General features: G+C 31.2%; 1 protein-coding gene across 2 annotated transcripts in view; it reads right to left on the minus strand.

Moving 5' to 3' along the window:
- The window catches only part of LOC139513021 (reversion-inducing cysteine-rich protein with Kazal motifs-like), a 66192-nt gene that overhangs the window by 12908 nt on the left and 26113 nt on the right, over nt 1-27171 (minus strand). For both annotated transcript variants that reach the window (XM_071301085.1, XM_071301086.1), the window contains exons 5-13: nt 16080-16162; nt 7848-7929; nt 7369-7563; nt 5837-5967; nt 5123-5254; nt 2881-2992; nt 2419-2595; nt 1397-1493; nt 269-405 (exon numbers count right to left, since the gene is read on the minus strand). In XM_071301085.1, coding sequence (XP_071157186.1) covers nt 269-405; nt 1397-1493; nt 2419-2595; nt 2881-2992; nt 5123-5254; nt 5837-5967; nt 7369-7563; nt 7848-7929; nt 16080-16162 — 1146 coding nt within the window. The remainder of the gene's footprint in view (nt 1-268; nt 406-1396; nt 1494-2418; nt 2596-2880; nt 2993-5122; nt 5255-5836; nt 5968-7368; nt 7564-7847; nt 7930-16079; nt 16163-27171) is intronic.

Here is a 27171-nt window from a genome sequence, read left to right on the forward strand (position 1 = left end):
CACTGAATCAAATCAAGCTGGACCAGATATATTCCTGTATAGTACAGTGGCTCAAATCTGTCCATTAAATAAAAACACAAGATGAGAATCTAAACTTTTAAAACTAGTTTTCATCTATTTTTTTTGTGTCAAAGAGGCAAGTTGTCATCTTCAACAGCTTTGTAAAAGTTCTAAAAATACTTATTCATGTCTAAAAATAGCAACCTATTAATAAAGGACTGCACAACTTTGTATAAAATGATTATGAATCTAACTAACTTAAACTTACTTATATATGGCATGAGTGATATACACGATCCTGGTGTTTCATCAGCTGATAGTTTGTTACACAGATGTTGGACAGTCTGACCTTTCTGTAATCTGCTATGGTCTACACATTTATTCAATATATACATACATTCATTTCTACAAATATAATATATATTTTTTATAATGATTTCTTAGGTAAATTGACTTTCCTTATTCTTTAAAATGCTTTGAGGGTAACCACTATAGTGTTACCCATAAAACATGATGCAAGGGAAATAACCCACATTCTACCCTAGAATATCGGTCTTAGGTAGACAATAACTATTTTATGCATACTAAATAACTTTCAAGGTTAAAACACCTTTATGTACTCCACATAGTTTTGATAAATATTGCTCATTTAATTTGTTTAGTATTATTGTTTTTCGAAGTATAATTTACCACCAACCAACCCTCCAGGGTTTAAACATGCATATAAATAAAGTTGATGTTCAACCAATTCTATAGAATTTTATGACATTTATCTGAATGTTACAAAACAAATTGCATTTTTTAAATGAGTCATTCCATGTTTACAATTGGAAACTGTGTGAAAAGTTCCAAAATAAATAAATCAACATTACCTAATATTAATATATAGCTATTTGGTAAAGTAAAACAAAAATAATACTAGTTTTTATTTGCAGTTGCTGTACATATTGTGATTCCATTGATAGATGTTAGCTGGGATGTATATTTTACATTAAAATATCCTTACGCTGCTCTAGAACTTACTACTAGGTATACATTTTTTCCGCACGTTAATCCCTATCTAGGTGACTTTGCCATAATTTATTTTTTTGTAATATTGTAACTTTGTTCGTGTATTCATGTAAGAGTTTGACTTTGTTCAAGACAATTTATATTCAAGTTATTGTTCTTTGTTTCTCATGAACAAAAGTTAACTTAAGATGATTCTGGTGGTACATTTAAATAGAAATTATTAAGTTGAATACTATTAAAAATCTGGTTACATTTCATATGTCAAAGTTTAAAAATTTGAGTGTTAAAGAAAATAGCTAAATTGACAAATTTCTGAAGTAAGACAATTTGCCCTTTTATTTTGCCAATTGACTTGGACTTGAAGCAAACATTGTCATGAACAAACCTGCATAGAGGAAGGTGTGAAGGCTTTTTGTGACATGGTTTAGTATGGAGGGCACAGGCTATAGCTTTCCATATCTCAGGCTCACATTCTCTTATATCTGAAAAATAAATTGAATTTACTTAACAGTCACAAAAGCCATATTATGATTAATTTAAAACATGTGTTAATGTGTATAACTTTAGGAAATGATATATTTAAAGAAGCTTAAGATGAAGACTTTTGACCATTCTAATAGATATCTATAATCTCAGTATTTCATGGTACCAGTCTACTAATACATATCACCAAATGCAGAAGGTATTAAACCCTATTATTACAGTCAACTTAGTTTTATTAAAACAATGATATTGGTACATTTTCTGAGAGAAATCTAATTCAACTTTACTGTTACAAATTGAACACATCTTCAGAGAAAAGTTTCAAGAAAGCAAGCGGTAATAAAGGAATAGAAAATCATACTACATCTTTATATTTTCTTTAAATATCATGGTACTGAGAGATAAAACCTTGCCCAAAAGATTATGATTTCAGCCTGACTAGAAAAAAGTTATATAAAAAAAGAAGAAGAAAGAAACCACTGAAAACATTGAGGTCTGTTGAAGTGTCCATAAATGTGCAGATGATAATTCATAACAGAGACCATAAAATTATTGAACTTCTCAACTCATTATTGGGTTCTATTGTTGAGGTATTTGTCATTACCAACTCTAACTTCAAGAATATTAAATCTCTTTAAATGTAGTGTGGTTTTCGTAAGTATATGAAAATTCTCCTGTAGCCCTTTTCACAAAAAATCTTATAAAAAATCTTATGTGTAAAATTTATTGTAAGTCTAAAATATTCCTTAAATATTCAATTAAATATTTTATCATAAGATTAATTTTATACTTAAGATTTTTTGTGAAAAGGGCTACTGTTTATTTCCCAAATTTGAATTTAGTATCTTCAAATGACAATCCTAAAACTAAATACAAAGCTCATTTAAAACTACTATACCAGAATCACATTATAAATCATTGTACCTTTTACTGGAATGATCATTTGTGGCAGTCTTAAATTGCCTTTCTCCCATTCTATGATTTCTTTCTCAGCTGCAGAGTCAGCCTGGGCATTACAACTTCTAAAAGGTTGAGTTGGACGGAAGTTGAAACTTTTACAAAACTTAAGGCCACTACAACCAAGCTTACATGGTTCTTCCACTGAAAAATAATGAGAGTTCATAATAAGCAAATAATATGAGAAAATTGTAAACAATTTAGTCAAGTCTTCTGTTTTATATTATTTATTAAAGAATTCTACTGAGACGTTATAGTGAAAGAAATATAAAACTGTTAGATCTACCAAAATAATATACAATCTCCACATGTAATTATCCAATGTCCATCTATTTCAATTTCAATACACCACCAAAAAAAGAGGACAATAAACATTTGATTAAATTTGCAATGGCTTTCATTCTGTGAAAAAAATAGCTTATGACTTACCTTCATCTAGACAGTTTAACATGGCTGCTTCTGTCATAGACACTGGTAGAGACAAGTCTTGACATCTAGAGTTAAAATCTCTCCAGGTACTGTACCACTCTGTGTTAAAAGTCTGTAAGGTAAAGTAAAGAATTATAAACTAGTATAAAAACTTACAAAATAAACAATAAAACTTTTCTCTATTCTCACTAGTTATAGGCCTTATATACCTAATATGGTCATTATAATTTACATAGAGTTAACATTTATATTAGTTTAAGTTTAAAAGACAGAAATAGACTATTATTTTTTTGTACCAGGACTAAGTTTAAATTCTTATCTTTATAAGAATTGTAAAAATATTTGGTCACATAAAAATAAATAAAAAGTCTATCACCCATTCTACAATTGCTTATCTCCCCTACCATCTTTTGTATAATCATACATACTTTGCATATGATACATTTGATCATACTTAGGTTCTGGTTTACATGCATTTACTGGAATTTGTTAGTACATCTTCCTCTAAATGCAGACTGACATGGTATTGACAAAACTAAAATAACTTTGGACAGATTATAAATGAAGAGAGACTGAGACATCCAATTAGACAACATGCAGACACTGAACCTGACACAAGTAAAAGTAGTTTTACTATTTCCCACAACTGTCCACATACTGTGCATTCCCTTTCAACTGGTTATATAACTAATTAACATTGTTATACTGCATGTGTCAGGATAACTATGACAATTATTGGACTATATCTCATCTACCCCATTTCTCCTTCACAAAAATATAAATCTCTCATACTTGAACATCTTGCAGTAAGTACATCAGTATGTATCTCCTCATTAAACCAGTAACTATTTTGTTTATATCTATAATGACTATCTATTACTTCCATCTATCTTATACTATCATGTTTCATTAGGTTGCGATGACCTAATCAAGTTGACATTCAATGAAATATTACATCATTACCGTGATACAGGCTATTTTTGTCTATATTGTCTGTGATTACAGATTTTATCAGAAAGCTTCTCTATCATTATTGAATCAATTTGACTTTTTTTGGTAATGACGTTTATGATATTTTTCAACTCCATATTGATTTCATTCTATTCTATAATTTCTTTTTGCTGGTGATGTTTTCCTTGATTGATATTTTTATTAAACTTTCCAAGATAGAGGGGCAGAACTCTTTCAATTAGTTTGGTAAATTGGGCAAGGGGGAAAATTGCTTTGCAGTTCTTTTTTTTTAATTTTGTAGAAAAAAAAACAAGTAATACACATTTTCATTCAACATTTTTCATGCTAAGTTGGTTTGCAATCCCAATCCCCTTACACTTATTCATGCTTTGCAAGAAAACATTTCCCATTGGTTTTAAATAGAAGTTTTTAAAACTATGAATAATTAAATTCCATGAAGACCCTCAAACTTAGCTTGTATGTGTAAACATTAAAATATGAATTCAATTTTAAACTTATCACCCAGATGATGTAATAAAACATTTAATTTTACAAAATCTCTACGTTTATTACAATAGCGGGCAAGTTTTATTAAACATTAACCCTCAACAGAGGTTTCATTGTATCCATACTAGTAAAATAAGTATGTATTATGTAATCAGATAATTCCATACATAGAAACAATTCACTACTGAAAAATATTTATGTATGTTTATTTATGGGAGTATAATACGTATAGGAATCTTTGAAGCTGGAGATATAATATCAATAAGTCTGACTTTATTTGACAAGGTAAATGTGATCAGTCTTTATGTGACCGAGTTCACAAGGTGGATGGTATTTCATTGCCATTATTACCATACAGTTTATAAAAGATGGCTCTCTTTATTCTTATAAGTGTGTTGTTGGGTTGCTGTCTTATTTATTTGTACCCTAATCTTAAATGATTAAGTTCTTTTTGAGAATCTACTTCAGCCATTAATTTATTAAGGCCTGTAGCCCCATATCTTTGTTGTTTTATCTATTCACTGGAAGCATATATAGCTTTGTTGTCTAATACAATACTATAATTCATTTCTGCTATGACTTTTTCAGAAAATATGCTGTTGTGAAAGATGCCAAAATGCTATTTTTTCTGACACATTTTTGAAATGTTCCCTTGTCACCAAGGTTCCAGACGTCTTGCAATTTTTAGCACATTGTTGTGATGCAATTCACTTCTTATGATTTCTAATTAACACAACCAGTCATATTTCCCTAATAAAATCCCAATAAATGATGGTATAGTTACCTTAGAGCATAGGTTCATACATCGCTCTGTAGCTGCTTTGGAACAACAATGTAATCTGGACCCATCCATTATCTTAGGTTCCACTGGTGGGTCAGGACTGTTGTTGGATAGAAAACATCCCCAAATAGGCACCTGTAACAAACCATGTTATTTTAATATTTTGTCTCCACTCATCTCTCAATCTTATTTATGTTAGGACTTTGTGATCTTATATTTATTGTATTGATCATGTAAAACAATCTTTTTGTGCATTAAAAATCTTAACCCTAAAAACACTCTATCATAAAGATAATATCATAATAATTACACACATTTGTTAATTAAAAAATGTTTTTGCTAAAAATTATGTGTAATTAGCACTTCCTTACACAAATCATGTTAGAACATTTAATAAAACTTCCAATTCGTTTATACCAATGCTTGTAGTGCTGTGGATTTATATTCTTGGGTATCATATTTTCATTGATTGGTAAAAAAACATGTATTTTCATGAATACTTCGACTAATACTTGCTATTTATCAATTTTATAAGTTCTGTATTTAAGCCCTAAGGAAATTTGTATTTTTTTTTGTTGTATTTTTTTTCTGTTTTTTAAATTAGCACCCAACAAATAATGATGAATCTACAGAATGGTTAAGGATGTCACGAAGGGAGTTGTATATTAGTTAATTCTCTAAATGTTGAAGAAAATATGTTTCTACATTAAAACTTACATATGGTAAAGCTGGTCCACATGTTTTGATAAGTTCTGCTACAATCTGTTCGTTATTCTTCATTGTCATTAGAGTTTTTACACACGTTTTTCTACATTCTTCATTAGAAGCCACTGAACAACATGGTAAACCTGAGAAAAAAATAATAGTCAATATGATTATGGATGTAAGGGCAAAGTTAAATTCTCAGTGGCTAGTCATCAACTTTAAATCACTGAATTGATAACCTCTATATTACAGATTTAGGGCTCGCCATTGCCAGTCACAAAAACAATCTGATCTCTCTTTTCTATATACCGACATATATAACTTGTACATTAAAATAAATCTTTAAGTCCTCCAACATCCAACCCCCATGAATTTTTCTTTTTTTAACAATTCAACTTTAAAGTGCAACATGTAACAGTTAGATTTTTTGAGATTTTGATATAACTTCAGAAATAGAGGAACTACTCAAATTCTGTTACATATTAAAAATCAAATTCTTTTATTCTTTATATCTTTTTATTCAATTTGTCCATTTTATATAGCTGTGGCATTGTATCAAGTCTTTCTATTTAATGTACAATTTTGTTTGTCCTTCTTAAGCTGATAATATGTCATCTTTTCCATGAAATCAAATTCAATACTATCTAAATCGTCCCTTTACCCCCCTTAAATTGAAAATCCTCATTAATCTCTTTAATCATTTCATAAAAATATCAAAAATCTGACAAAACTGCACTTAAATATCATTTTGAAATTAAAAACTAACAGTATTTTCCATATGTTGAACTAAACAACCCATGATTGGTCATGCTTGAGGAAATTTCCAGCAGTTGCTGTACTAATTAGCTCTGACTGACACCGACAGGTTACAATGTAACTAGCAGCTAATGAATGTCTAAAAAAGTAAATAGCGGAACTGTTTTGATATTGTTATGGCAAATTCTCCAACAACGCTCACATGTAGATGATGCAGAGGTGCTGAATTGATGCAGTTTGCCATGAAAGTTTTTTAAATAAATGTTATAGGGTAAAATTACAAAAACTTTACTGATTAAGCTTTATTCAATGCAGGTATATGTTTCTTTCTGCCAGTATCGGAGCCAAATCTTTTTTTAACAGGACAAAAAGCAGAAACCTGATCTCCACATTGTGCATGAGAAGTAACTGTAGATGAAGATTACATATGCCAAAGCAAGTTTTTGTTTAGTTTTTGAAACAGAACATACTATAAACTCATCAATTTCTGTGAGTATAAAGAAATGACACTTTAAATAGATAAACAGAGAAGTAGGAGAAATGAAGGTAGAAACAAATAACTGTTTATTGGGCTTTCTGAATATGTCAATTCAATTTCAAGAAGTAGGCATTATTCAAATAGAAATCATCATAATACCAAAAAGACACTTCTGTTTGTTTATGAGGTTAAGAGATTTCTTCATTGTGATCTTGCCTTATTCTACCTGGCTCTATACTTTATTTTTACTTCAGAGACATTGTCAAAGGTTATTATTCATTATTTAGGCGAATGACTGACGAAGACTTACTATCTATAGGATTACTATCTCTAGGTGATTTGACTTTATTTTGTAAACACTGCATGATAGTCCTGCTTGTACTATGACACTGTCCACGTAATGTTTGTCTTTGTTCCTGTCGTGTCATACTCTCCATGGCGAACATTCCTTGACAGACCAGCTGACAACTGTAATCGCTGGACGATCTACAACATCTAGCTCCATCTACAAGTAATAATACAGGAATTTTCAAAATGTTAGGTTTTTTCCAGACTGGTTTTAAAACTAATTTTGTTTGGATAAGTTTATTAAAATGTTTCTATAGTTTTTATTTTTAGACTAAAAGGTTCAAAAGAAAGTATACTTTACTTTTCTCAAAAATTTCAACCTTAAGTTATTAAGAAAAATAATGTTGTGGATTTGATATAAAGTTTTAAGTTTTTCATTCTTATATCTTTAATTGACTCAATTACTTAGTCTGAGAAAAACATTTTTGTTTAAAATCTCACCCTCCTCTTTGTCCAGACAGCTAAATAATCTATGCTCTGTACTTTTACTACATTTTTCTTCCACTTCTTCTATCGATGTTGACTGAAAAACAAAAACAAGTCAGTTATGCAATTTAAAACTTTAAATTTTACATACTTTTTAAATGCACCCTTGGAATCCTCTCAATATATGTAAAAGAAAAAGCATGGTACATATTAGTTCTAATTAGCTGCTTAACACAATATAGTTTAAACAATTTAAAGAACATCTGAGAAAGAAATCCAACTGTTACATGGACGCCATAACTTGTTTTTTTACAAATTTATTTAATGTAGTCTACCAGAATTAAAGGTTTTTACAAACTAATGATGATAAGATGGCAAAAAGTGATTCTTCAATACAGAAACTTGGGAAGATTTTCATATTGTTATAAAAATAAAACATGAATTACTCAAGACTTTGGGTAAAAAGTGTCCTCTACCAATGTAACTACTTCATTTCTAATGTATTGACTTTAAGCATTGTGGTATACTGATCTTTTATGCTTAAATGTAATACAACCAGGTGCTCTGCAGGGCACAGATTATACAACCCCAGTGGTTGAACCCTGAACAGTTGGGGCAAATTTGGTCACAATATTCAAGCTTGATTCTGTCTGAATTTGGATTGTGATCAAATTTTGAACATAATATAAGTTTTTGTCACAAAATTAATGTGGTCAAAGATCTATTGCACAATACTGTGCAATTGAAGATTTCTTCTCGAAACTTTTCAAAATTCGAAATTTGAAAAATTTTGAAAAAAAGGAAGCCCTACAAAAAATGGTAAACAAAAATTCACCCCCCCCCCCAACTTTTTGAAACCCCCTTGAAGCAATAACCCTTAAACTCAATCCCATGCTTTCCATAGCAGTATTGAACCTTGTAGTACAATTTCAGAGAGATCCATACACTTAAACACAAGTTATTGTCATGATTGTTTGGAAACTAGAAACATGCATCTTTTTGGCCCTTGTTTGGCCCCTAATTTCTACATATTTTGGGCAATTAACCCAAAACTTTATCCCAGCCTCCCCTTTGTTATATGGTACATTGTGGTACAATTTCAGAGAGATCCATACAATTACACATAAGTTAGTCTTGAAACTAGAAAAATGCTTGTTTTGACCCCTTTTTGGCCCTTAATACCTAAACTTTGGCCCAATAACCCCTAAAATGAATCCAAACCTTCTACTTGTGGTTTTAAACATTGCGGTATGATTTCAGAGCAATTGAAATACTTCTACACAAGTAATTATCCTGAAACTAGGAAAATGCTTGTTTTGGCCCCTTTTGGGCCCCTAATTCCTAATCGGTTGGGACCATCATCCCCAAAATCAATCCCAACCTTCCTTTTGTGGTATTGAACCTTCTGAAAAAATTTCATGAAGATCTATTTTCATAAACTCAAGTTATTATCCGGAAACCAATGTGTCTTCGGACGACGACGCAGACGACGACATCATACCATTATACGATCCCAAAATTTTTTTGGGGTCGTATAAAAACAACACTAACAGTAGTACCACAACATGAAGACATATTGACAATGACACCTCATAAATTAAAAGTGTTCTTCTCATATTTGTATATATAGAACTCTGTTTCAACAATGATTGTGTGATAACTTTTTGTAGTTATGTGGTTATGTTGTTGGTTAGCTGTCTTTTTGTTGTTAATGCCACTTTCACTTAAATCAATGCAAATTTCTAAGTTAAAGGGGCATAACTCTAGAACAGTAAATGACTCACTGTCCAAACAGTGGGAGATGTGGTTTTGAGCATTGTGTATGAGTTGCATAAAATTTGGATGAATCAAAATTAAGTTGAAGTGTGGGAACGAAGATTGAATCGAAGGAAGGCCAGACAGAAGGACAAAAAGACTGAAGGAAGGTCAAGGGTAACACTTAATGGTTGGAAATGCATCGTTATGTGTATTCTAAATTCAATAATTTATAAATTCAATTTTCTAAACTATTCTAAAAATTCTGATATTTAATCTTATTCCTACATATGTAAGATGATGCCAAATTGTCAACAGGACGATTAATATCATTTGGTAACCCACCTATTACCATAATTAAACAGGCATCAAGTCAGCATATGTTAAAAGATTTAGGATCAGCTGATAGATTTCTACATTTCATTACAATCTTCCACATGCAGTTGATTCCTTTTTTTATATTAGACATGAAAACCACATTATTGCACCACTGCATGTTAAATAAGTGTTTTCACGACAGAACGTTAGATAAAATCTTATAATGAATCAGAATATGCCTATTGTAATTGTTCCATTCAATTGTTAATGCATGGCCTCTGAGATGAAGAGGGAGTAAATATAAAATCAAAACAGTATTTTTCCTTTTCTGTGCTTCTTCTATATCATCTATAGAAATAAGAAGATGTGGTATGTGTAAAGATTATACTTTATTATATTCGTTTTGTTTATATAAATCTGTAATTTGTGTTCATCACTTCCGTTTTGCATTATTCATTATTAAAAACAGCACTCTCCATGTAGTCACATGTTTATATGCATTACCACTCATACGGCCTGAACAGCCAAACACACAACGTAACATCGTGGCAGCGCAAATGTAAACGAACCCATGCTTTCGATTGAATGACTTTTAGAGAATATTTGAAGTGATTTGAAGTGATAATTATGGAAAATCAGCTGAAAACGTGGGACAAACTGAACTTTGAAGTTACCGATCTTGCACACACATGAAAAGAAGAATTCTCACTGTATGCCGAGCTAGCATTAGACGGTAAAGATGATAAATTCAAAGTTAAACTGTTTAAATACTTGATTAGAAGTAGAGGCCGAGAAGTGAACGATACGTTGACCTTTGCTGAGACTGAAAACGATAGAACAGTTGATATTGTGCTTCAGAAATTCGAAACTTATTGCAATCCGTTGAAAATCGAGACAGAAGAGCGATATAAATTTAATTCTAGGACACAACAGAGGGGTGAGTCTGTATCTAAATATTATACAGAACTGAAATTGATAGCAGCATATTAGGGCTATGGAGCGATTGAGGAGTCGCTTATAAGAGATCAGATAGTGTGTGAAATAAAAGACACTCAGGTACGTGAACGATTACTACGCGATAGTAAATTGACACTGAAGGGCTGTTTAGACACCTGTAGAGCTACAGAGCTTTCAAAGGAGCATACTAAAGAGATAGAAAGTACTCCAGCATAGGTGCATTCAGTTGAGTCACCAAGTCATTGGTGCAGGTGCAAGAAATAAGAATAACTATGAAACACTGAAGTCTAAGATAGATTGTCTGTTTGTACCACTACTTATACGTATGTATCTCCTGTTTCAACGCAATTTCTGTCCTTGATAGGTGTTCACTTCATAAGATCAATTGTCCACTTTTCTCCTAATAATACCTTTTGTCCAAGTCTTATTACGATCATTCGGTTTCGGAGATATCCATACACGTTGTTCACTTTCTAACTCTTGTAAGTCTCTCGCGTTTCAGTCATAATATTTACACTGTTGATCTTTGTTTTGTTCGATTTCCTTTGATGTGAATAAAGGATTAATGCCGATTTCACTGCTTGTTCTGTTTTTCCGTTTCTTTGCGGGTAGGTTGGAGAAGACGTTTTATGGTCAAATTCCCATTGAGAATTTTGTAAACTCATGTCGAATTAAAGTCTCTTTCTGCTGTTTATTCTCAAACATTTGGCATGTTTCGCACGATTGAATACTGTGTTCTGTCAGAATGCATACCGGGCCATATACATTGTACTTCCGGGTTTATATCTGATATTGTAATTGTATTGCTGTACTCAGAGTAACATACGCTAAGTAAACCATTATAGGTCAAAGCACAATTTCAACACCGAGCCTTGGCTCAGACAGAACAGCAAACTATAAAGGGCCCCAAAATTGACTAGTGTAAAACCATTTAAATGGGAAAACCAATCAGTCTAATCTATATTATAACAACATGTGAACGCTCTCTCACAGGCAAATATATACATGATAGACAGTTATATTAAAACTGGTTTAAAATATAATTTACATGATAAAGGAAATGTACATGAACATTTCTTATATCAATCTTTTAGATTTCAATTTTATCTTCCAAAACAACAGTTACTTTTCATAATACTGAAATAATTTTCTACTTCAATATGAGTCATTCTATTGTATAAAATTGGTGCAAGACCCTCCCATACTATTTTAACTAATTACCCAAGGTTCTCTGTTTTATAACACAGAAACCATTAAAATAAATCATTTCTGGTATAATTTTAAGTATCGCTTTTAAACTAGTAAACAGTTTATTAACGGGTTTTCATTATTATCATAAAGTTATGTAATACAAATTAAGATTGGGTTAAAACACAGAAATGATTTTAATTATTTACTAGCTTGGAAATGGAGAATAGTTGTTTTCCTTAATGGATGTTGAACACAATATATATCAAGTATTCATATTCACAATATAGGAAAAATTAATGTTGAATAAACAACACATAAAAATGCCATAGAATGTTTTATGCCTTGAAACATTTAAGTGTACATGTATTTCAGGACCTATAACAAATGAACAATGCAATTTGTAAATCTTAAAACAGATTGAAAATAACAATAACTTCACACCAATTTACCAGTACTACAGAAACGCTGAAAATAACTTTGAAAATCCCTAACATCGTACAGAATGATTTAGTTTAGATATCTTATAGTTGTGCTATCAAAGTTCACTTGGTCAAATAAAATTTCTTTGACAAGAAAAACTTTGACCAGGTAAACTTGTTCAAAGTCATCTGTTGTCCTCTCAAAGTTTTAAATCAAAAACTTGGACTGAAAAAAAAACTGCATTGTGATTCTGGTCCAAGTGTAAGCAAGTTTCAAGAAAATAAGAGGAGATTCAATTCCATCCAAATCAATAATTTTTTTATCAAAGTTTCCTTTGAAGTTTGTCACTATAAAAACCAGGTGCTCCGCAGGGCGCAGCTATATACGACCCCAGCAGTCAAATCCTGAACAGCTGGGGCAAATATGGTCACAATATTCAAGCTTGATACTGTCTGAATTTGGATTGTGATCAAATTTTTTACATAACATGAGTTTTTGTCACAAAATAATGTGGTCAAAGATCTTACAAATCTATTGCACAATACTGTGCAATTAAATATTTCTTCTTGAAACTTTTCAAAATTTGAGATTTGAAAAATTTTGAAAAAAAGGAATCCCTTAAAAAATGGTAAACAAAAAATCCCCCCCCCCACTTTTTGAAACCCCCATTGGAGCAATAACCCTTAAACTCAATCCCATGCTTTCTTTTGTAGTATTGTACCTTGTAGTACAATTTCAGAGAGATCCATACACTTAAACACAAGTTATCATCATGATTGTTTAGGATTAGAAACTAGAAACATGCTTCTTTTTGGCCCTTTTTAGGCCCCTAAATCCTACATATTTCGGGCAATTAACCCAAAACTTAATCTCAGCCTCCCCTTTGATATATGGTACGTTGTGGTACAATTTCAGAAAGATCCATACAATTACACACAAGCTATTGTCTGGAAACTAGAAAATTGTTTGTTTTGGCCCCTTTTTGGCCCTTAATTCCTAAACTTTGGCCCCAAATCCCTGAAAATGAATCCAAACCTTCTACTTGTGGTTCTAAACATTGCGATATAATTTCAGAGCAATTGAAATACTTGTACACAAGTTATTATCCTGAAACTAGAAAAATGCTTGTTTTGGGCCCCTTTTGGGCCCTTAATTCCTAAACATTTGGGACCATCATCCCCGAAATTAATCCCAACCTTCATTTTGTGGTATTGAAACTTCTGAAAAATTTCATAAAGATCTATTCACTTAAACTAAAGTTATTATCTGGAAACCAATATGTCTTCGGACGACGACGAAGATGATAACATCATACCATTATACGATCCCAAAATTTTTTTGGGGTTGTATAAAAATCCATCAAAAAATTTTAAAAAAACTTTGACATTAACAACCAAGCTAAAGTTACAAATCCCTGTCAGCAATATTACCATCCAGTTCCAAGTTTAATCTCCTTTGATTTTGATACATAACTTCAAATTAAACCTAAATCAAATTGAGGGTTGATGTTTGGCCTCAATTTGAACATTGCATTTCACTTGAATACAACCATTACCACGAAAGCAAAAAACAGAGTAACCAGAGCCTTAAATATTTACACATGAAATAATTTACTTGTTAAAATAAGTTGTTCTGTAAATGAGAAACAGTGAAAAAGTATAAACTTTTGTCCAACCAGACCACAACAGACCACCCATTCCAGCACTGTTTTATCAAAACATTTAACTGATCCAGATGAGTCTGATCTGCCAAATGCTTCTCCATGATTAATTTGTTTAGAACACATGTCAAAAATGACATGTTTACTTTCCTGATAGCACTTTCTAATTTGCCTTGAGAATTATTAAGATTAACAAAAATTAAATATTTGATTCCTCACTTTTTTTGCTAGAATCCAATGACAGATTAGGGAGGAATTTCTAAGTCAGACTTTTCGTCATATCATATATATGTATATCATCATGAGTAAAAAAAAATACTATCTTCTCAAATCTGTCTTGAATAAGTTTTTTTTTTTAATATATACTTTTACAGTGGTATAAAGAGCTACTAAAATTTGGTTTTGACATCATACTTAATCTGTAAATCATCTATTTTATCAATGAAGAGGATCACAAAAGGCTACTTCCTGAATTATGTCTTTCACCGGAAAAGATCGTCAATGACATACGCCCTTATGAAGTCATTTAACAGATAGAAGGCGTGCCAGTATTAGGACTATTCAAAGCACTTTTCAAGTGTCCATAATTTTCAGGATTGTCATTCTGCAGAGTATAGGTCTTAGAAAATTTAGGCATTGCAGGTACAAAATCTCAATTTCTTAACAACTGTAAAAGGGAGGGTTTTCGACTTAGATATTCATTTCTCAAATATTTTGTACAGTAAGTCATCAAACTTTATCACCCATTACCTCAACATGCGTTGCACCTGATGATTTCTACATTTTGGCCACATGGTGATGAACGTCGCATGACAAATATAACTATCAACCTTTTAGGGATGCATGCAAGATCAAAAATTTTCAGTCTCAATAAGCCTCCCTCTGTCAAAAGGTCAGAAAAAAATACTGATAACTTTCATCAAGTGATACTGAATTTGGAAACGAAATAAACCTTACTTTTAAGGTTAAAAGCTTCATGCAACACTAACAGCAGTGTCTTATGGTCAGCAAAAGAGACTACAAATAAAATCAATTTGTGTTAACGAAAATAACACTTTGATAATTTTCTGAATTCGCCTAAATCAGGAATGCTGCAAACAAGAAGACTTGATGTTTAAAAACTTGAATACTTGATAAAATGAACACTGGCACCTTTGTTTTTGACTGATTTCTAAAGGTTAGAGGTCCTACAAGGTCAAGTCTCTCTGTCTGTATAGCTACATGCATCACTGTCAAGTCCTACATTAGATTGTTGATATAAGTTTATGAAACATTTTGCTTGAAAAAAACATTAAGATAGATGAATACAAGGATTCTTAGTTTAGGTGATTAATCATATCAGTCAATACTGTTAAATGTCTCAACATCTTTGATAAATTACTTTAAAAAATGTATAGTCTTATCAGAGCTGCACAGAAATAGTGTTTCACTGTGGCTCTTTGTTACATGCCAGTGAGTTTTCACTGTTCATGCTTACATTTTATATTATATATTGGTCAATGCTTATATTTTATATCGTATAATGGTTAATGCTAGTTTGAAAAGTTGTGTTCACTTTCAGTATTTATCCTAGCTATCATGTTTATTTATTATAGATATTCAACTACTGGTCAGAAACTAGAAACCTGTGATTGGTTGATTGTTTATTCATTTCATTGGTTAATTGCATATTCTTTGCTGAATGTTCAGTGACACATATTTCAGGACAAACAAATCTGTACCAAGGTGATAATAATTTATTTCTACTTGTATTCATATTTGAGATACTACCTTAGATATACTTCAACATTACATTTTGTAACTGTTTGAAGTTGCAATGCATTTTAAGTTTTTCTCTAGATAAAAATGCTGATTTCTATCTCACAATAAAATAAAGAAAAGGCTACTCATTAAAATCCCATTTTCTGAGAGTTTTGTTTAGAGGAAGAAATTTGAGTATTATTTACCTGTTGGCATGACTCTTTACATTGTCTTTTCACAGCAAGATCACAACAAGCTCTGCCGTTCCACTGGGAAATACTATGGGCAACTGTAAAGATAAAATCAGAACTAGGTTTAGAAAACTTATATAATATGTAAATTATATAAATTAAACTATTACATTGGTTGCAATGAATTATATTGATTTCCCAGTTAGGTAAAAACTGATAATTTCACATGTGAAATAAACGTGGTTATTTCACTCTCTGACGTCTTACAACAATAGGCGTTGTCAAGACGTCCATAACGGCGGATCAAAACAAATTGTAAATGCGAAGAAAAAAATATAGTTCCTTACATGTTTTACACTAATTTCTTTAAAAAAAGCCATTTGCCAATGTAATAAAAAGAATAACTAATTAAAGAATTCAAATATCGAAAAATATTCAACTCGTAACCAAACAACACTGATAATTAACTCATGCGCTACGCCCATTCGTGAATTAATGTGTTGTTCGGTCACTCGTTGAATATTTTTGTCTATTTGAATTCTTCCATTAGTTATTTTATAAGTACAATGCTGACTTAAAAAAATGGCTTGTAGATACTGTAAATTCAGAAATTTGTGTGACGTTTTGAAAACTCTGAAACTCACATTTTAATGGTGGGTTGAATTATTTGAATGTAGCATTTCTTTCTTGAAATTAAAATTATTGATTGAGTTTTTTTTCATTGTTTAAAAATTGCAACAATAAATAGAAGGAAACATTTGACAATTAACAGTACCTAAACCTTTCTTTCATCTTAAAATGATTTGGACTACTTGGTGTCTGTTATATATAGGGTTTAAAACATTGACAACAGAAGACTGCAGTCTTAAATCATGTAGCTATCATGGCTAATGAGACAGATAACTTTCTTATTTTGTCACAAAAAAATGTTGTTTTTATAAAAGTTGACTAGTAACCTGCTACTGTCAATGATTTAACCGTCTGTCTCATAACAATTACACAACAATAAGACAACTGATACCCAGTGTTTTAAACTGATACCACCATTGTCGCATATCATAAGTTTAAATCTGGTGTATCTTATCATTTCTACCATTTAAAACAAAGGTCGTGTCGGGTGGCCTTACAAAAATATCCATTTCTCCTCCTTCTATATGTTAATTTCGTCAACAGATCATTAAACTTAATATTTATGACATGTCGGATCCATTTAAAAAATGTTAAGAGCTGTAATTTTTAACAACAATAGTTGAATGATCAACTGCTCATTAAAACCTTAATAGGAAATGCCTTGCTATCTCATCTTCAAACAGATAAACAAACCGTTTGTACAGATGATATCTAAAGAAAATGCATTTTATTTCAATTGTTTCAAGATAAATGGAACATAACTAGTAGTTAAACCAGCTTATTTCTTGAGAGAAACCAAACCTTGATTAAAATCAGCTATATGACACTGACATACTTGGGGTGGCCTTTAAAACTAAAGTTCTGCAGTAAGCTAGACTTTTTGCTCAAGCTATGTAACTGTATGACTACAATGTGAATGATATCATCTGACCTAAGTGACCTTGTGATTCAATATATGGGGTGGAAGTTATATGCCATAATCTCAATAAATACTGTCAAGTATCAACAACATATCATCAATTTTTATTACACTTGAAACAGTTCCTAGAAGCTCTTTCAAGTTTCAACTATTGTCTACCAACCCCAAGAAAAAGTAAAGGGTCCTGTTCATTGCATACCTCTTATCACAACCCATCTTGATTAAAGTCTTTAAACAATTCACAAGGGTTATTACTACAAAAAAACACATCATTTGTACTTGGCATTTACACCAAACCTTTCACATTCAATAAAAATATACATTTGCATTTCATAAAATGCACTTAAAAAGTTTGATTTTTAACTCTTTTAAATGATACATGAAAATTGATTTTGAAAGCATGTCAATAGCTCTTACAGAGCTTTAAAATCCTTTGAACAAATAAAAATTAATTTTTTTTTCGTCAATTTGAAATTTGTATGCTGTCTAACTTGTTTTTGTTTGTGTATTCCTTAGATATGTTGAGATAGACTTACAATAAACTTTTTATTCCCGCTGCCAATCAAATATTAGACATAATCTATATTTAGCTGGAGGACAAGATTTTACGATAACGGTTTAAAAAGAGTAAGTCATTGAAAATCTCACAAAGAATATTGTATTAGTGTTGTAGAGTTTTGATGCTTATCCAAACCACATTGAAGCAAAAGTGAATTGCTGTTATTACCCATTTGTTGTAGCAGAATAATAGAAGACTGTTCAGCTACTCCTCCCCAAATCGTTTATCAGCTTAAACCACATAATCATTTTAAACCACACTGTTGAATTTTACTTCACTGCATCCATGCGTGAAATTGTCAAAACGTAATTACATTGAACAATGTACCAACCATATTTATCAAAAATCTAAATTTACAAAATAAAAAGTTAGACAATAAAACGTGTCAATCAAAAATTTAAATGGAATGTCAAAGCAAAAAAAAAATTTAAATTTAATAGTGGCAGTAAGCAAACAAATTATTTAACAGTAAATTTTTAACTTTTTCGAGGCTCATTGATTTTATATTCTTTAGACTCAAATCTTTAGGTGTAAATTAAACTGGGATGTCAGTACCTCAATAATGATTTTATAGAGTATTTATTATGTGTTAAATGTAAATTCTTTAATACTTGTATTAATACTAAATAGTTTTTACTGAAGTGATAATGATTTACGTCTAATGTACCAATCAATACATGCATTCACGAGAAAATTAGTAAAATACTTGTTAAAGTCAACTATATATAGAAAAGGTTTCTCAAAGGAAATATAGAGTTAACCAATAAATATGTTATCAAAATGTATATAGACTGCAAATTTCTGTTAAAAATCTAAACAAGTTGAAAATATAAAGACTATCAGGAATCATGTGACCTGAGATATACTTAACAAGGAGAAACACACATAACCGGAGTTATTGGATTGGAGAAATTCATGATTTTATATTGTTAAAATACGCGTTGTCTTTTTCTAAACCTGCTAAAAATTGGTTTATTTAGTATTGAAAATTGACTTTCCTGGACATTCTAGTAGCAGTATCTAAGTCTGGTAACACCAGATTCTGAAACCTTTTCCTTGATTTAGAAGCATTGGCTTTTTCATATGATGTCATCAATAGATGTTTTCATATCTACATTCGAAAGTAGTAGGAAACCTCAGGTAAAATGCAAATACACATAAGCATTATAATGTTTAAAATGTGCAAAGATTAAACCAGTCTTGTTGCTGCTTCAAGTCGATCATGTCTGTTTTTCGTAAACTTTATGGTTATAAATTTGGCTGTTAGTTTTCTCATTGGAATTGTTACACATTTGTTCATGTTGGTGCCTTTTATTGCTGATATATAATATACCGTAAAGTGGGTTCACTAATTTTCGATGGGTGTAAATTTGCACTTATTTTTGCAGATAGTACAAAACTGCCAAAATAAATTCCCCCAAATTAAAGGTATACATGCAAAAGTAATCATAAAAGTTTTAAATCCAACAAAATAATAACCGCCAAAATATTTCGTGATGAAAATCGAGAAATTTTACACTCTCTAAAATACCCGGCTATACAGTATTAATTCTTTACATCCAGTTATCAATGAACTCTGATTGATTAGTTGTTCCGCGCATTCACCCAGGAAATCATAAACCATCTCTTAGTTTTAATATTTGTTTCAATAGATGTCCTGGGCCAAAGACAGGAAAGGTAAGCTTCATTAATTATAAAATCTTACTATAAAATCTTAATTTAGTCTTTAGTATCAGAGACATATATATTGTCTGTTGTAGTATAGACCCCTAACTTAACAAATATTGTCAAACCACATGATGTGAATTCCGAATAGTTTAGATTTAATTTTTCATGCAATATTTCAATTATTTTAACATAAATCTTTCCCAATTCACAAGTTTTAACAATACTATAACTTCTAAGTTTATATGACACAAATTCACCTTTAACCCAAAAGACAATCAACTTTCTCTGATGTAGAATGGCCCTCAAGGAAAATGGAAAGTTTATACAATAAAAACAATTTTTCTTCTTTAATCTGTTTAGCGTGAGTGTTTAATCAAATACATTATCCTAATTTATGTGACAAAAATGATTTCTGACTAGAAAACACTTCAGAATGTTTCGATTTTGAAGACTTATTTCCCCTTGGTGACCTCAATAGTTAAACAAAACCCACCTTTGTTGTTACTGACAGGTGTCATGAAGGAAAATACAATATTAGTTTTTGATGGTCCTCCACTGAGCCATGAAAATTTGACAAAAATTTCAATACCATAGTTGTAAATCTTTATAAATTATTCTATTATTTCCCTTGCAATGCAGGTAAATTGTAAAGGCTGAATTCTGTATAAGCTTGTGTATAAGCTTATAAAGGTGGTCTCCACTCCCCCTAAACAAATTTTACAAAACTGTTGTGAAAATCCTAAATTTATTGCATGGTTTTCTTTGTTAAATAAAAGATTTGCAGATTAAAGTGTTTGATATTCTCTGGTAGAGCTGACAATATAAAGGATGTTAAGCCTCTCTCCGTTTACCGGGTACTTGTATTACTGGTCGATATAATGCTTAATTCTCAGAGTTTTTATATTTTAGGAGAAAATTACTTTCATTTCTTCATCAGCATGTTTAAGTATTGCTGTCATACATGTACTAACATATGATAGTTGAAATATATTTCTCCTAAATGATTGTTTTCTTCTGGTGATATGACAAAGATGTATTAGTAGACTCAGGGCAGAGCTGAATACAATACCACCCATACACCACAGGAACGGTTAAGTAACTGATATACTTTGACTGTCAACTTGGTAACTCTGACTGTTTTGCCATATTTATCTACCGAGACAATATGTTTTGGACTACATGTATCATGATATATATTTTTATCAATATTTAAATTTAGTATATTATCACTAATATGAAAAGAAAAGGGTTTTAAAGCTTAATGTCCAAAGAATTTCCAATGGAGAAACATTATTTTCAAAGTTAAATTTTCAATTTTCTAAGATTAAATGGTAGCATCAATAGCATATAGCATCGTTAAAATGTTTAAAGTCTTACATCAGTGAGTCAAGACAACTTTAGGTTAATTTTTTTCTTTTTTGGAGTAGTTAACCACTGTGTACAACATTTAAAAGCACTGTATCTTTGACATATACCTTTTTTTTTTTACATTTGCCCAGAATTAGTAAAGATTTTTTAGTCTTGGGTATACTTAGACAAGGCTATTTCTAAAAGTAAGCAAATTTTGAGCTAAAATTGAAACTTGTCAAGTATCAAACTTGGTTTAGGCCAACTAAAATTAATTAGTAGATTTTCATCCAAATTTTTGAAAAAAATGGGGCGGGTGGGAGGATTTTATTTTTTAAATTTTATTTCATATATCAAACCTTCTTGTCACGTGTTATTCATATATGCAATTTTAATAATAAGCTTATATCATTTATACACATGCATAAGGTATTGTGTATAAGACAATAACAATCAAAACCAAGGAGTAACCTAAAACCATAAAACCAAAAGACATTTAAATCATCAGATACAAAATAAGAAATAAGAAACAACACGAACTCCACTAAAAACCAGGAATGAAATCAGGTTCACCTAAAGGGTACGCATTTCCTGCAACTTATATGGTACCTGTCATGTTATTTCTTTGTTCAGTGCGGTAATGATGGAAGGTTATTATGATTGAGGAAGAATATCAGATATGATTTCTGACACACTTTTGTCATAATGGCAAATCAGCTCATAATGGCAAATCAGCTCATGATGGCGACCATAAAATTTCTTGAGTGTTGACCTTAATTTGATTGATTTATAGCCCTGTCTTAGCAACTTTTGAGAAAGCAGTATTCAACAAAATCAACGTACTTTGAGCTATAGCTCTAGAATAACGTATTTATTGAGACACCTAATTTGGGAAATAAAAATATACTCCATATGCTGGTGACGCTTTTCAAATTCGTAAATATATATCTCTGATTGGCAACCACTGTTCTACATGTAATTGCCGCTTTAGAAACATATTTCATAGTAAACAGCAGAAACGTGGAGAAATGCTCTCTTCAGTTGGACTACCTACACCAAATTTATTTAAGCAATGTTTTGTTGTCCTAGTAAAATGAAGCAAATGCATTGGTATGAAACACAAGTATGATAAGTACAGAATAAAATAAAAACTCAAACAGTGTTGAAACAACAGGGTTGGTCCTTAATATGCAAGATGCAAATATAATTACAATGCTGAAAATATGGTTGTTTAATGACTCTATCGTGGGTATTGGGACAGAGAATATTTTCTGTTCGTCTACAAAAAACGAAAGGCATGGCTAAATCTAAATTTAAGGGCTTGCTATAAATTAATAAATTAAAAATGCGTATGTTTTTCGACTTTCTGAACTCAATATAGGGTCACCAATCTAATAAGTTCATGTTTGTTTCAATTTCTTTATTCCAGTCATGATTTTTGTACCAATGTGTTCCACGATTCTTACGCTTTTTGGTTTCATTCACAGTCATAATTTCTTGAAACAAAGTCATCAGCTGGTCATTGTATAAATATAATAAATCCAAGTTGGATTTAATTTATACAATGACCAGCTGGGCAAGGTGTTTTACTCACAAACGTTTGTGACATACGGCGATTTGCGTTCTTGGACACAGCGTAATCGTAACCCGAATATTTCACGCCCTTCTCGTAATCAATCTCTATTCTCAGTAAATGATGTTGTCATCATAGATCAGCAGTATATATTGACTTAATAATTTAAAAAGAATAGTCAATACGAAAACCGAAATTTTGCATTTTAAACAGGAAGTTTTAAATGTAATGAAATTATCGACGGTTACCGGTGACAGAAATGAACAAAATCCGGAAATCGTAATTTTTTCAAAAATAAAAAAAATCGGGGCGGGAAGATTTCAGAGGGGCGGGCGGGGATGAAAATCTATCAATTAATTTTAATTGGCCTTACCATAACTTATATAATATAGGTAAATCTGAGATAACTCATTCCAAATTTTCAAAGGGTATCAAATTTTACAACAATTTTAAGTGGCAACCCCATATTGATAGTGCTATTATTTACCTACAGTAACTGTAACTGGAAAAGAGGTATTAATATTTACAAGAAACATTTTGTACCACAGCTTATGAAGAACACCTGGAAAAGTAATTCTGGAAAACACTATTAAATCATGTCAACCATCAACTTTAAATTGTTTTTGGAGTATTTCTCAAATTTATTTCACTAGTACAACATATCATAACAATATTAGTAGACTTCATTACTCCTATTATCATTAAGGTGAATATGGGTACTTCAAGTCTGGGAAGAAATCCCAACTAGTTGGATGGAATGTATATATATAATATCAATAAAGCCTGCACATGTACATTTACATGTATAGTTAGTTAAATATAAAAAAACGGTAATATACAAAATGTTTACTAACTTTTTTCAAATCCAAGTATTCATTGCGCCATTCCAGATATTTTCCATGTTTTTCATTTTAAATAAAATTGTTATAGAGGTTTGTTTCTAGAAATCACAAGGAGGCTTTTTGTATGAAATGTCCATTATTATTAAGCAAATTTGTGCAAATTTGAACACATGGGCTTAATAATTTCATAAGAGCAATTGCCTATTTTTAATAAAGCACTTTATCCTAAGGTTATGACACGTCAGAACCTTAAAATATCTTCCCCGATATATCAAAATATCTATGTCTCCTTTGTATTAGGGTGGGACTGTTTAAGAAAAAGCCAAGTACTTGCCCTTCTATCATATGTACCTACTAAATCAATCACCTGCAGACTACATAGACTCAATCCCTTTCAATACCTCTGTAGCAAAGGATATTAAGTGGTGGGAGGGATACCATTGATAGAACATTCATTGAACATGTTGATAGCTACATCTTCAAGACTTCAAGGTTCAAAGAGATCAGCTATAGGCTCAGTATGTCTCTTTATACTGTTTATTGATGTCATAAACATATAATCTTATCTTGTTAATTAATTACAGCTAATTAGACCATGTTTTACTCAGGAAAACACAAGGCCAGATGTGGAGTAGATCTGACGAAAATAAAAAGGTATGCACAGGGAAGGAAAAGAAAACAATTAATTGTAAGCATGCAAATTCCATTAACCTGCTTGGAGTTTGTGTTTAGTTTGTTTTCTACAGCTGCTTTTCTGAAAATGAGTGTCTTTCATTGTTAAACTAAGTGCTCTGGTCAGGGGTATCTGACTAAAGCATTACTTTCAAACCATACCAAGATTCCTTTTCTACAGATGGTTAAGCTGCAGACACTCTCTAGTTCGCAAATCTATGTCCTAGATGCCAGTCAGTATAAGACAAAACAGGGTATTATACACTATACACTAAGTGTTCTCTTCAGAATACAAATAGATATCTAAAGTATTTCCATGTATCAAAAGAAAAAAGAAAAATAGTGTAAGAGAAAATTGTGAGTCTAAAGCACTTTTCTAGATTGATACCATCATCAAGTTTGTTCAAACCAGAAAAAGTTAAAAGTACAAATGTATGGTTCCTAATTTTCTTTAATATTAAAACAATCCTTGAGTACTCTGTGGCTAACTCTTTGTACCATATTACCTTTTCAGATAAAATAGAAAACACTCTCATTTAAACCCTCTATGAAATATTTTTTTATTAATTTCAACCATATGGTTAATTTCAACAGTAAATATACAAGTTTTAGAGTTATTTATCTTTCCTGCCAATTAAATAATCTATTTTCTAATATTTTTAGCCTGTTTATCTTATTAAATCTACCAGCTTTTTCAATAGATTGGTGTTGCTAAAACAGAACTTCAATATTTGTTGCAGTAATGAGAAAAATGTGATCCCCTGCTTAAATATTGAATCATTTCTGTCAGGACATTTAATTTAAAGAACAATAGTGTCACAATGGGCATGTTCATACAAAACCTAGGAAAATTTATAAAATTGAAAAAGTGTCATGTAAAAAAATAACTCAGTGTCAAATTGTAAATATTTATTACAATAAATTGCATTCAGTTAGTCATAGTAAAAAATATGCTGCACTAAGAAAATATGCTATATAAAATCTTTTTTTGTTATGTATAAATAGTTCTGATTCCAAGAATTTAATTAAACTAAAACTTGAGAAATGACTTTATAAACTTTTTTTAAAAAAGTAAAAATTTAGTATAAAATATATATATACTCCTTCTAGAATTAACTCTAAGTCAGTAAGACCATTAGAGCACATCTAAATATAATTAACACTTTGACAATATAATGGTTAACACAAAATAATGATTTTAAAAGAGAAATAAATTGAGGGAATATACCCTTGCTTGTGATTGTGCACGAGTCAATTTCCACATATAGATGCAGGATTTAACTGGGTTGAGGCTAACTTGATTTTAGATTTTTGGTGTTTTAAAGCACCCCCAAGAGAAAATAAATCTGGAATTCCACTGGAATCCCGGCTGGAATTTTGATGGGATTCCAAGTGGGATCCCACCTAATTCCACCGGGATAAAATTTCGGGAATCCCGCCAAAAGTCCGGGATTCCCGAAATTTTATCCCGGTGGAATTAGGTGGGATCCAACTGGGATATTGTGGGATTTTGATTGGGATCCCACTGGGATAAAATTTCGGGATTCCCGCTTAATAAGCGGGATCCCGATGTAAATGTATTGGGATAAATTTCGGGATTCCCGTAAAAGAAGCGGGATCCCGATGTAAATCCCAGTGGAAATATACTGGGATTCCCGGAAAAAAAAGCGGGATCCCAAAAATAAATACCAGCAGGATATACATGCACCAATTTAAATTGCACTGCCACTGGGAATCCTGGGTTATTTATGCAAAAGGATACATGTCATGTTTTCCTTTCTGTTAATCAATTTGCTGTCTCTGTACTTCCAACTAGAATTGCTGAGTAAATTATGGTAACTGAAATATCTGCATGCAATCTGTTTCGTTGGAAGCTCCATTTAAAAAGATCAGTATATCCCCTAAAAGTATCAAAAAAATCCACAAAGAATCATTTGTTCAATACGTTTTGAAGCAACAAATTCAATAGAAATATTATTGCATGTTTAATGTTTATAGAATACAGTAGATTGGAAGCTAGTCCAAATAATTATGAAGTCTTGGAAGGTTATTTTAATTTTTTGGCAAATTAATTGCCTTCCCCCTTTATTATCCCCTGACGATAAATAACTATAGCGACTTATTATTTTCACCAAATAAACATACACACAACTGAATTAAATTTTGACATACCTACTATTTATGCCTGTTATGTGACAAGTTAACAAGTTTATTCATTGTAAATGTTAAAAATAAATATATTTTCAGTTTATGCTTTCAGACTTTCTGATGCTGATTTGCTCAGATAAAAACCATACAAATCATAGTTCCTCAATAAATTATTTTTATAATCATTATATGCACATGTACACATGTTAAATTAAATTATTAATGCACTTATCTGAAAACATCTTCATCTTCGTCCTGTCCATAATTCAGCGTAAACAAATTTTGATGACGTTTTTACCAGTACACAAACGTCGACGTGACAATCTCGCCCCAATATATCGGCCAAGTTGATCTGTCTCCGTAACGGTATTATAAATAAATTAAGGGTATCGCATAAAAGTATTAATTACTGGCCAGTTTTTACTAAATATAAGAAAATTATACTTTATTAATCGGCACATGGTGCATGCGGATAAGATAGTGGCCGCATTATTTAGGACAGTAGTCAGTATTTTCTAGGGTCGAACTGTCCCGCGGCAGTACAGTTGAAAACAAAGCACGTGGTTATGATTTTTTTACAGTTTACATAAGTTGGGAAATCAAAGTTTTACGATGTCGATCATTATCTTATCTTTGATGCCGGACGACAACTAATAGAAACGCACTTATGGGAACTTGGGGAACAACAGAAACGCCCAAGCTTTTCTGGCAAAACACTCGTTGACATTTCTCGGACGCCCTGCCATTTT

The sequence above is a fragment of the Mytilus edulis genome, chromosome 2 (assembly GCF_963676685.1).
Source record: "Mytilus edulis chromosome 2, xbMytEdul2.2, whole genome shotgun sequence".
Classification (NCBI taxonomy): domain Eukaryota; kingdom Metazoa; phylum Mollusca; class Bivalvia; order Mytilida; family Mytilidae; genus Mytilus; species Mytilus edulis.